Source organism: Chenopodium album, chromosome 14, assembly GCF_948465745.1.
Source record: "Chenopodium album chromosome 14, dcCheAlbu1.1, whole genome shotgun sequence".
NCBI lineage: Eukaryota > Viridiplantae > Streptophyta > Magnoliopsida > Caryophyllales > Amaranthaceae > Chenopodium > Chenopodium album.
Genome location: NC_137847.1, coordinates 52,264,420 through 52,276,667, shown reverse-complemented (window position 1 = coordinate 52,276,667; position 12,248 = coordinate 52,264,420). Strand labels below are relative to the sequence as shown.

At 32.5% G+C, this 12,248-nt stretch overlaps 2 protein-coding genes across 2 annotated transcripts; one reads left to right on the top strand and one right to left on the bottom strand.

Annotated features, from left to right (window-relative positions):
* Positions 1-54: 54 nt before the first annotated feature.
* Positions 55-3,195, top strand: LOC145577512 (putative pyruvate, phosphate dikinase regulatory protein, chloroplastic). The gene is made up of 3 exons (XM_081634999.1): positions 55-480; positions 1,823-2,459; positions 2,617-3,195. The coding sequence occupies exons 1-3, from the start codon at positions 82-84 to the stop codon at positions 2,718-2,720; spliced, it is 1,140 nt and encodes a 379-aa protein (XP_081491125.1). The 5' UTR covers positions 55-81; the 3' UTR covers positions 2,721-3,195.
* A 1,714-nt stretch (positions 3,196-4,909) lies between these two features.
* On the bottom strand, positions 4,910-10,748 carry LOC145577521 (uncharacterized). The gene is made up of 5 exons (XM_081635007.1): positions 10,397-10,748; positions 10,041-10,235; positions 8,906-8,999; positions 5,577-5,814; positions 4,910-5,484 (listed from the first exon to the last, which is right to left on the bottom strand). The coding sequence occupies exons 1-5, from the start codon at positions 10,397-10,399 to the stop codon at positions 5,397-5,399; spliced, it is 618 nt and encodes a 205-aa protein (XP_081491133.1). The 5' UTR covers positions 10,400-10,748; the 3' UTR covers positions 4,910-5,396.
* Between the last annotated feature and the right edge of the window lie 1,500 nt (positions 10,749-12,248).

Sequence of the window (12,248 nt, the reverse complement as noted above, 5' to 3'; positions counted from 1 at the left end):
CAGAACCTTAAAAAATATCGTCAATTTTTAATTTAATTGTTTTTATATTTACTTTTTTGCTTAGAAAAAACAAAAAAAAAAATGTTAGCCGCGACTAGGTTCAGTCTCCCAAACCCGAGCCCGAGCCCACCTGAACCCAAACCAACCATTTCTCTCTCCTCCGAACCTCAACCTCGGAAACTAAAGGGTAGCGCGAAGCTCAACCTCTGGTCCAGAGCTCGATCAATCCGGTCCGGCCGGAAATTGGATTTCCCCGACAAACCGGTTCAGGCAACGGAGCCGGTTGCTGAAGCTCCGTTTCGAACCGGCGATGGTTTATCTGATTCGGAGAGAGAAGATGACAAAGAGGGAAAAACGATATACATGGTTTCTGATGGCACTGGTTGGACGGCGGAGCATTCCGTTAGTGCGGCGTTAGGGCAGTTTGATCATTGTTTAGTTGATCATGGTTGTTCTGTTAGTACTCACTTGTTTTCTGGGGTAAGTTTTGCTGAAACATTTGTTAATTTTTTTTTTAAAATTAAGCTCTCAATTGTCATTTTTTGTATTGGGTAGTGGTTGTTCGGGGTTCAATGAGTTAATTTTATTCGTGTCGGATATGGGTACGCGTTCAAGTGTTAAGTATATGACTTGCATGAGATATGAAATTTTCTATGAATTTGGTCTGTTGAAGTGCCTATAGTCTATACTCAATGTAAAGCATATGACATGGATACTTGAAGTGAAATAATGTGTTCTACAGCATCAATTTATCTTTGAACAATAGTTTGTACTGTTATAACAGATTAGTAAGTTACATTTCGTGCCACAAGGTGTGGGCATTGTGTAAGGTTTAATAAAAAGGCGGTCTTCACAATAACTATGTTTGTTGGTGTTCAACCAGCTTGTGATTTATGTCTAATTGAGCTTGTAAATTCTGTTGGCAGTGTGAATATATCTTGTAAATCCTATATGAGCATCTGCATCTGATTAACATTGGTTCAGCAACGATGGTGTCGTGTACTTGTGTGTATGTATCTTTGTATTGTTTTTGTTAGTTGTTGAATGTTAATGTGTGTTGTCTTTAGACAGTTAAGATTCTGTTGGTTAAGCAAGTGGAAGTTAGAGTAACCTTAATTGTAAAGATCATTAGATTAAGGATTTTACAAGAATTTATGTTATTTTCTGATCTCTAGACCTTTGTTAGACAGCTCATAACCTCAAGGGTAGCTTTCCTCAGATCCTCCTGGTGTATGGAAGAATTACATAGAGGTGAAAAAATGAATTTGTTGCTGATAGAATATTTAATTAGCGCTTTCTTTTGTTACTAATGAGTGATATTTGCAATTCTTGGATTACTGAAGGTGTGATCTTCTCTTTATACCATGTGTGCTATTAATTGCAAGGAAGGTAAGGTTGCCATGGTTTTCTATTCTATTTGCTGGACATTACGAGTTTTGTGTCTTTTTAATAGGCCATGTTGAAGTGTTTTGGTGAATGACCTTTCTGAGTAAGATAGATTGTTAAACGTGAACTTGAAAATTGCCCATATTTTCTTAAACCTTTTGGTTGTAATTTGAACTTTGCAAGCATGATTGTTGCTGTTGTAGATGTGTTCTGCCTGTGATCTGTTTTACAACCTGTAAGATAATCTCTCTAATTAATTATTTCTGTCAAACATGACTATCTATTATAAAAGGGTGATTTTTTTTTTTTTTTTCTTCCTGAGTAATTATAGCAACATACAAGATTGTGGAAACAATGTCTTTGCTGTCCTGCCAATGATTTCTCTAGTTATCTCTTTATACTGCTTCCTGATTATATGTGCTTGATACTTGAGCAGGTAGATGACATTGAGCGACTTATAGAAATTGTGAGACAAGCTGCAAAAGAAAATGCTCTGCTTGTCTATACACTTGCTGATCCTTCAATGGCTGATGCTGCAAGAAAAGCCTGCCAGTTATGGGGTGTACCATGCACCGATGTCCTTGGCCCAATAACTGAGGCAATTTCTTCTCACCTTGGAGTTTCTCCTTCAGGGCTTCCCCGTGGTGCGGGAGGTAGAATTTTATTGAGTGAAGACTACTTCCAAAGGATTGAAGCCATTGAGTTCACCATAAAACAAGATGATGGGGCTCTACCTCAGAACTTGCGCAAGGCTCATATTGTACTCACTGGTGTCTCTCGGACTGGAAAGACTCCTCTGTCAATTTACCTTGCTCAAAAAGGATATAAAGTAGCAAACGTTCCTATTGTAATGGGTGTGGAATTACCCAAATCTTTATTTGAGATAGACCCACACAAAGTTTTTGGTTTGACTATTGATCCGGTTGTTTTGCAAACAATTAGAAAATCACGAGCCAAGACCCTGGGCATAGCTGAACATGATATACACAACTATGCACAGATGGGTTATGTGAAAAAGGAGTTGGAGCACGCGGGTAAAATTTTTGCACAAAATCCCAGCTGGCCTGTAATTGGTAAGTACTCAGATAGGCCTACAGCTCGTGTTAATTAGCATATTTCTTTTTCGAGGAGTAAAAAGGATTGCACTGTATTTTTTTTTTTTTTTTTTTTCTGATGATTTACTTCTTTCAGCATCAGCCATATTCTGACATTAAGTTTAAATATTGACAGAGGTGACTAGCAAAGCCATTGAAGAGACGGCAGCTGTTATCTTGAGGTTATATTCTGACAGAAAGCAGAAGCGATCATTGCCCAGCATATCAAAACGCTATTAGAGATGTTGAGTTGATTACCGATCTTGATCTGAAGTTTCCGATGTGTGAATAAGGAGGCAGAGTAAGACATTGAACCCTTGTTTAACAAAGCTGATTGGCATATTTGCATATCCATACATATCATCAGCACATCATTGAAGTCTCTACTCCTATATAGTCCTATGTATATATGGTCCGTAATTTTGGCATTCTTTCATCATCAGATTCAACTGCCATAGTACTGCTATCATGCTATGTGTATAATCTGTATATGGCTGTTAAATATTAGTATCAATTGTCTGGATCAGAGGACTTGGTTGTTATCAATATTTGTATAGTCATAACGATAACAAGATGTCAATATATGTATCGTCGATCGACCGTGAACTGTTAAAAATATGCAGTGTGGTATTAATTGCATGTTTTCAACAGGATTACATTTCTAGGGGAAATACTCCATCGCTGTTTTTTCATTTCAGGTCGTAGTTGCTAATAATAATTGTCATCTGATTGAATTTGTCATTTTACACAACTAACACCAACATTGTACAATACTAATGTGTTTGAGGGGGGCTATTGCCTTGAAATGGGTCAATGGGCCATAAGATAACCATGTATTTTGGACCATTGCTTGGTCCCGCATGCGTAAATGGACTCTGACTCATGGGCCTAGCAGTGGATCTGTTAGCCCAAAGAAACATATAGACCAAATATCATCTAAGAAGGAATCAACATAATTTAATGAAGGAATCAATCAAATTATTAAAAAGTGGCCCTTCATTTTATCATTCATTCCTTCCCAAACTACCAACAACGTGAATAAGCAACCACCAACCCTATAGTCCCAATTATTGTAGCCTAAGTCCCTAACAACTATCTCTACCATACGACTATCAGTGTTGTACCTTTGATGCACAAGCACAACTACCATTATCTCTTCAGCCCCCGTGTCTCGTGGAAATTTTATATCTTGTAGTTGCATTGACCTCATGTTGCAAAGTGCTATGAAGTATGTCTTACGGCCGATATGGGCAATACCACTTGTACATACTGTTGGGTGTACGTAGCTCTCTATACTATGGAATGACTTAAGAATCTATCTCTTAAGGGTCTTATTCCTACCGTTTGCACACCCATAAATATTATGGAGTGATATGATATCAATAGCTCCGAGTCATACTTGGTTATTTACTGATAGTATGATAAATATTTGCGTTATTGAGTACATTTCAATAAACTTTAAGGAAAAAACATATTACATTTAAGTTATCTAGTAAATTATAGGTCAATATCAAATGAAATATTTGAGGATATTATATAATTGTATACACGTTGTGTATGTTTTCAAGCTTACGGTCAGTCTCTAAGTAAAAGCCTTCTTTACAAAATTAGTATTCCCGCCCCGACAAATGGAAACCGAACTTCTTTCATTGCCTTCTTTTCATATTCACCTTTATTCAATCAAAGTATCAAATCCGCTATTTTTATTTTTTTTCCTTTGATTTACCTAATTAACATCTTTTCACTATCTTTCTTTTTATTTTTACCTTTAATCAACCAAAGCTCCTCCATCGACTTTAAGAGAAAATAAGCCTTAAGGGATAGAGGTTGTACAACCGTTGGTGCAAAAATCCCTCTACATATTTTCCACCTTCATCTACTGGCTCGAATTTGCAACTTGCAAACTATACCTTTCGTAGGTTTCTTATATATATATATTAAGGTGTTTTAGTCTTATCTTTGTTTCTCTAATTATCTAAACATTCTAAATAGCAGAAAAATGTGAGTACAAGTAACCTCAACTTTATTTTTTCTTTGGCAGCCCCCAACAAAAAGTAACAAGGGGAAAACAAAGCCCACTTTTTCTAGCGAGAAGGGTATATATTGAGTAGTAATGATGTTGCTTTTGCAAGCACAAAGGTTAAACGGCATATCTAAGTGAATAAAATTGAGTGCCTACTACTCAACACATGGATATTAAAAGTAAAATACACCCAAAACATCACTAAAATGTCACAAAGGAAAAAAAAAAAAAAAAAAACACGAAACTTTAATTCCAGAGATAAGTGTACCTAAAAGTATTCTTTGCTCATTCAAAAATCATCAAATGAAAATAATATTTCTAGGTGCACTCGGATACATACTAGTATACAACTGATACAAGTGTTTACCAAACAGACAAAAAGAAAGCAATACGCATCCAAGCGCACGAGTACAATAGGGGGAATTTCTTGTTGCAACTTGCAAGAGCTAAACAACACAAAATTATTCCTTCACTTCTTCACATGAACCCACACATAACAAAAAGCTAATTTGGTGCGGTTTTTTAACTATCAAAAGTACAAAAAAATTAAAGTTAAAAGGAAGATTAATGGGGCTGCTAAGATCAGCAAAAAGCTAAAGTTATTATAGCTTTCTGAACATTCTCTATAACATATTCTTTGTATGTAAGAAGCATGGACCAAAACTATACAAATATATCAAATGTTGCTTTTCCCTTTAATAACGTATGAATTCAAGTATGAATCTTTCAAAGTGCTATTCTTTGCTGTACAACTCATGCAGTTCCCAACATTCCATCTGTGTAGCTCAAATCTACGCCACAACTTAACGAAAAAAGACGAAACTTTTCCATACTGTGTTTCAAATTCTGACAAAATACTCTGTACAATTCTCATTTGTGTTGGTGTTGAATCATTACTGCCAATCTAAGACACCCTCTATGCCATCAGCCTTACTCGTAGACAGCGTGAAGTAAATGAGCAACATCGTTCCCATACTTGATCTGTTGGAAGAATTTCAGAATATTGCGTTAGTTGACAGTATCAGTCTGACAAACAGAGTGGATTTGAATGCAGAATAACTAAAAAGACTTACAGAGTGGCAAAGAGGAGGAGGATTCTTTTAGGATCAGAATACCAACTGTATGAAGATCGTTTGAAACTCGATCTCTTTCCCATTCTACCATCTGCCATAGTGTTCACGCCGCCTGTTTTGATTGTGATCTGATGCTGCGGTTGCTGCTGGTGATTGTTAGCCGCGTGATCTTGGGACCCCATCGGTAGTGTAGGAGGACACTTTTCTGGCGTGCTTAGACTGCTTATAACTTGAGCAGCTGCAAAATTTAAAGGAACTTTTAGTGTATTGGTCTATTGGGGAAAATATGGTATCAGTAGTTAAGTTTTCAATTATTCAATGTTCCCTCAGAAGTGCACAACACAAACATTGCATTGGTGGTATAAAAGCGGTACAATATACAAGTAATACATTTTCTGCATTATTAACAATACAATCAATGAAATTGTGAATGCTACCACCAGAAAAGAAAACAAGAAAGCAAAAGTTTATTAAGGTTGAATTGTCCTGAAACTTCAATTTATGTTTACACAATTATGGACCTCACAACCATATTGATACACTTTGCGTTACTGGAACTTTTCTATTCATTTCAATTGGCCTATATTAGAGCCTTAGCACTAGTGCGAGTTGACACAATACTTATCATTTTGAGCCTAAAATATGAAAAAATTTCATAAGATAGTCAAATCCGACACTAGAACATCCAGACATGTACATGTAAGTGACACATGTACCCGAGTTTAAGTAACATAGCACATCTTTGACATACACCGTCACTGCATTATAATTTCATTAAAAATCCAAAGGTCAACTTTTGACATCTATGTTATTTATGAGGCCTGAAAACAACAACTCAGACATAATACAGCTGAGCAAGTGGTTTAATTCCATTGCAAAATATTTGAGTGGACCAACCCCACAATTTGCATACATAAATCAAATATTTGATTAAGTAATTCAATTTTTATTAACTAGAATGACTATAAAGCTACCTGGCACAGAGACGACTAAGCCACTACCTAAATTGATGTGCAATGTGACTAAGTACAGTCTGATAATACAAAAAATTTTTACAAAAATTAAATGAGTAGTGCTTTAGGCGTTATCCTAACATATCTTTCAATTGTAATTAGTCATGTTTGATGTTTAATGTTTGATTAATTGTTGACTACAAACTTTTGGTTACGTGCAAAAACAACTAAACAAGTAGCACCAGCAATAAGGGAAAAGATAATGACAATGATAATCATGATGATGATAGTATTCATAATCCTAATGCCAACTGTGATAATATCATTGTTAAACACCACTTTCGAAGGACACGTGTATACGGATTAACGAGGACATAACATACCAAGGATTCTCTACGATTACTAGACCATCTTATCTCAATTCCACCCATAACCCGGCTGTCTAAAATACTGGAGAAGATCCAAGTATGTTAATAACCTAATAAATTGAGTAAAATGTATTTTTGGAGATTCACCTTCTATACTTTTCATCATTTGGGGACTCACCTTTCACTTTTCATCGTTTGGGGATTATCGGTCACTAGAATTCAAAAATCCGGTCACTTCATAAAAAATTCTCCCTAAATTTGTTGATTACAACTCTCAAAGAGATAAAATTCAAAATATTAAAAGATCATGCAGTGCCCGAAATGGTAAAATTGTAACTGGATAACCCCCAAAATGTTAAACATTTCTGCCAAAAAAAAAATTAAAACAAAATAAAAAAAATAAATAATTAAAAATGTATATGAATAATGAGAATTATTTTTAATAACAATAATATTTTGTTAAAAAAAAAAAACCCATAGCATATATTGTACAAAGTTGTGGGTTTACCTCAAGTTTGATTTATTATGTAACTTCTCTTATACAATTGATTGAGATTGTGCCTTGTGGTTGTAAGGTCCAATATTTTTAGATACAATATTACTTAGATTATTCAATATATACCTATAATGAAGAGTAATGGAATATTTTTGAAGAGTGTTGGAGAAGCTTTTTCGTCTACTATGGAAGCGTTGCTCGTTTGAGAAAATACAGGACTACAAGTTGCTTGACTTTAGTCTAATCTAGGTTATTTTGATTAGGAGTGTTTTATTTTATTACTCCCTCCATGTTTTAATAAGTGTTACATTTTGACCAAAAACGCATACCGAGACACGACTTTGACCATTAATTTATCTAATCATATGTTAATAAAATTATAGGAAAATTGATATTATGAAAGTATACGTTATAACGAATCCAACAATGTATTATACAATAACATTTGTTTTTTTTATATAGTAAATTAATCAAGCCAAACCCATTATGTGAATAGTGAAAAAAGTCCAACTATAACACTTATTAAAACACGGAGGTAGTAGGAATTATTTTTATTTAGCTGTACAATATATATATATATATATTTCACCGGAAAACGCTTAATACCTACCGGCAATCCTCAAACGATGAAAAGTGAAAGGTGAATCCCCAAAGGATGAAAAGTATGGAAGGTAAATCCCCTAAAATGTATTTTATTCCTAATAAATTAGTAATACTAAGCTAATTAGTCTAAGATTCTAATATAACTCAAGTATGCTAATTCGAACTGTCTGACAGCTGAGAAATGAGAAGACTTACCAAAAATCAAATAATAAATTTGATCAAATCCCGCGTTACAGTATAAAAAAATCAGAACAATTCTTTATATTTGAAAATCAATTATAAGTTAATCATTATAAAGCTCCTCTTTAAACGGAGCATTAGCATTTCTCTTAAATTTTTTCATCTAAACCAAAAAACATTCAACTACATACTTTAATTTACACAAGTTCTCTAATATACCACAAAGGCCAAAATTGTGCTAGCTATTACTACAAACGTTCAAATCTAACACGAAATTGAATATAAAAAAATCATACTAACATTATTGTAACTCATCACCATTACCTACGTTACGTTTATTATCGCCTTTTAAACAAGTCATTTGGTGTGTACGTTTTATTTATGACACGTATCATAACAGTTTAAGGAGTGGAGTTATCTAGTTTTAACCAATTCAATCAAAGTGTCCTTGCCCATCCCACATCCCTTGTATGAAAATGATGTAGTAAGAACTATGGGCCCACAATGGAAGCTACTTAGGACAGGCTCATCAAAGGATAGGTATATTCACAATCATCAACTTAATCAAAACTATGATGTCACATCAAAGATTAAACTACATAACATACAATTAAGTCAATGATACATCATATATTATGATCAATTTCAAATTAGTCAGAATCTAGTGCACTGTAACATACCGAGAGGTTCAACATTAAACTACGGAAAAGATATAAGATAATGCCATACCTCTAGGGGATGAGGCAGGAGGAAGGGTGTCTCTATCATTAAGCTTCCTCTCGGCACCACGCTGAGGAACTTTTCTAGAAAGGCTTCTTTGCAACTTTTATACGTCCACATATTAAAAAATAAAACCAAAATCAATAAAAAGAAAACATCATTAGCAAGCAAATGGTATGATTCACCTAAACCAAACACATAATAACAAACTATTCAATTTTTTTATATGTATTTTAAAATTTTTTTTTTTAGAACTTTTAAAATAAAAATACACCTAAAAATCCTTACAATTCTACTTTCAACCGCTCAATACAAAACACACAAAAAGTAGCCCACGTTACAAGTCCTTGCCAAATGCCATTTTTCTATGCAAACATTACAAAATTTTACTAACCATATCTTTCCTCTTTTAGGACATACCATATAAAATTTTATACTTTACATGTAATTCCAAATTTATGGAATTTAAAAGGAATACATAACTAGTTACAAACCAAATTCCCCAACATACTTGGTTGTTGCTATTGTAATTAAAAGCTTGGATACACATTAAGTTTTATGTAGGACGACACACCGTATAATTTCATAAATGCAACCTTAAATCAAATTCAAAACTACAAAAATGTAACATATAATCTCTTCAATCTTGAATGAGTGCATCTACTTATAAGTGAGTTATACACAAAGATTAAAGATTGACTATTGAGTATTGTTTGTCAAAAAGACTATTGAGTATTGACATTATTATGTTGCTTTTCAAATACACCATTGGAATATAAGTAACTTTAACAAGTAGTATAAAAATAAAAAATATGGGAAAATAAAGTGGATAGAATTGATGACAAAATTCCAAGGAAAAAAAAAAAATCTTATCCCAATAATGGCCGAAAGTTAAAAGGTAGACATCACATATAAATCAATAATCACACCATAATATGGACCTAGTAGGATTAATATTCATAATAAGAAACCATCCAACCACCAATTAATAACATAATAAAACGGTTTAGATAAACGTAAAATGAAAAAGTATTTATTTTAAAAAATATACGAGTATGTATTAATTTAGGAACGTACGACAAAAACACATGTCAATTCTTTCAATAACTGCTATTTGAAATTAAGAAAAAGAAAACGAACTTACAGTAATTCTTGATGAATTTGTAGTAGTTGAGTTCTGTTTGTCAATTCCACAATTGGAGAAATTCTCTAAGTCAACTATGTAACAATCAGATTTATCACCGCCATTTTCATACTTAAAACCATTCATTTGATCATCATAAACCCCTGTTTTTTTATTGCCCAATGAATTTTCTCCAAGAAATTCAGCCTTCAATTCCTTAAAATAATTCCAAAACAAAGATAAATTAAAAAAAAAAAGAAAAAACGGAGGAATATTAGTAATAAATTGAAATGATTGATTACACATTTACACAATACCCAATAAAACAGTTAATCCAAAAATAGTATTCTTTTCTTTTTTCTGAAAAAAATGCTTACCATTTTCGGATAATCCGCTTTTGCCCTGTTTGATTGCCGGAAAACCCAAAATAAGGGAGAAATTGAAGAATTTAGCGTAAAACAAGAGTTATAATCTGGATATTTATAAAAATTCAAGAACAAAAGAACGAAACTGACTTTAAAGTCAAATTTTTATGAGAATTCTGTGTAAGAATTTAGGCTAGGTTTGGTTTATCAAGAAATATATTTACACAGAATATATCATAAAATGTAGAGAAAAATGAAAAAAAAAATAAAATTGGTGATGGGTAATTTATGATGTTGATTGGATTTGTGTAAGTCAAAGTTTAAAGAAGAAAGATGAAATTTTTGAATAAAAAAGAAATGTAGGGTGGAATTTTTATAACTTGGTGTGTAACTGGCTAACTGCTACGCCTCTGTTTTTGAGGAGAGAGAAAGTGAAGCAAAGGTTGTGATGATGTAAGTGGCTAGTAGGAAGGTTGGTCTTATTTATAATTTCATAAAAAACTATAGGTTATACGAATAATAATACGGATTTAATTTTATTTGTGTGATTATAATCTTCTAGGATAATTCCCAATCACGGGCAATATTAGTATTTTTTAGATCTTCCTAGTTCTTACCTACTAAAGTACAAAACCTTAAGTAGGTATTAGTTTTATGCCTACCTCGTCTCTTCATGGAACGAAGTCATGAACATGTCAAAATTTCATGTTCGGTGTATACTTTTGTGTCTTGTTTTGTTAAGGTCTTGTGGATATCAATGAGTTTAGTTGGTTGGTGAGGTATTAAGAAGTAACTCCGTAAAACATTACTTTTATGTACGTTGAACATGACATTATTTTTGCAAACTAAGAACTGATTAATAGTGATATTACATATATAATGATCCTTAATACATTTATGTGATTCAATTAAAGTGCAAATCCCCATCTCACCCTATTAGGTTTAGGTGCAATTAACCTTTGATTATTGTATATCTTTGTTTTGTCAAAAAAAAAATAAAATTATTGTATATCTTTGTTATCTTTCAAGGATATTAGTAAATTTTTCTGAAATAGAATTTAATTATATAGTACACTTGTAATATTTATGCTCCATACCATATTTTGATTTTTTTTTAAGCCTCTTTTATGAATCAAATACTTTTTCAATTGATTTATAGAAAGTATCGATTTTATTTTAGGAAAATATGGAGTACATTTTTATCTAATTCATTGATAAGTGAAAATTAGTGAAACAAAACATAAGACATCTTTAATTTTACTCTCTCTGTTTTGGAACTTGGCACACATGCCGATGCAAAACTTTGATTAATAGTATATTTAAGTATGAATAAGTATAAATTATAACAATGGAATATTAATAATATTTCATTGAAACGATTCCAACAAGTATTTACAAGATTATATTTTTTTCTTTTGTACAATTTATAAACATTGTTTATAGTGAGACAAGTAAATAGTGCAAAAAGTCTCAATAGGATACTTAAAAAAATGAAAGGAATACCATTCTCCTAAGCATTCAACTGGCTACGCATATTTTCTTATTAGTCATATCTATAACTTTATACTAAAGGCGAAACCAGGAATGACACATGTCATTTCCTGGTTAAAAATATTCCCTCCAAAAGTTTTTTTTTTTTTTTTATTTTTTTGGCCAAAGCTTCTTAGAGAAAATTTTAATACAAACTATACAATAATAATTCACTTCCTATATGATAAGTATATCTTATTTATATGCAATAATAGTTTTCTATCTATAACTTTGTAATGTAATTTAGAGTTATTTTTATTAGTCGTGCATATATTATTCTCTCTGTTTTCTTTAGTGTGATAAATTTTTTAATTAATTTTTTTTGTAATTACAG

What these genes read in the sequence shown, in the direction of transcription:
- LOC145577521 (XM_081635007.1), bottom strand. An exon ending in TCCTGCCTCATCCCCTAGAG is followed by an intron (nt 5,815 to 8,905) that starts GTATGGCATTAT and finishes TAAATTTTGCAG; the next exon opens with CTGCTCAAGTTATAAGCAGT. An exon ending in CTCCTCCTCTTTGCCACTCT is followed by an intron (nt 5,485 to 5,576) that starts GTAAGTCTTTTT and finishes TTCTTCCAACAG; the next exon opens with ATCAAGTATGGGAACGATGT.
- LOC145577512 (XM_081634999.1), top strand. Translation starts at nt 82, where the DNA reads ATGTTAGCCGCGACTAGGTTCAGTCTCCCAAACCCGAGCCCGAGCCCA. An exon ending in GTACTCACTTGTTTTCTGGG is followed by an intron (nt 481 to 1,822) that starts GTAAGTTTTGCT and finishes ATACTTGAGCAG; the next exon opens with GTAGATGACATTGAGCGACT. An exon ending in TCCCAGCTGGCCTGTAATTG is followed by an intron (nt 2,460 to 2,616) that starts GTAAGTACTCAG and finishes AAATATTGACAG; the next exon opens with AGGTGACTAGCAAAGCCATT.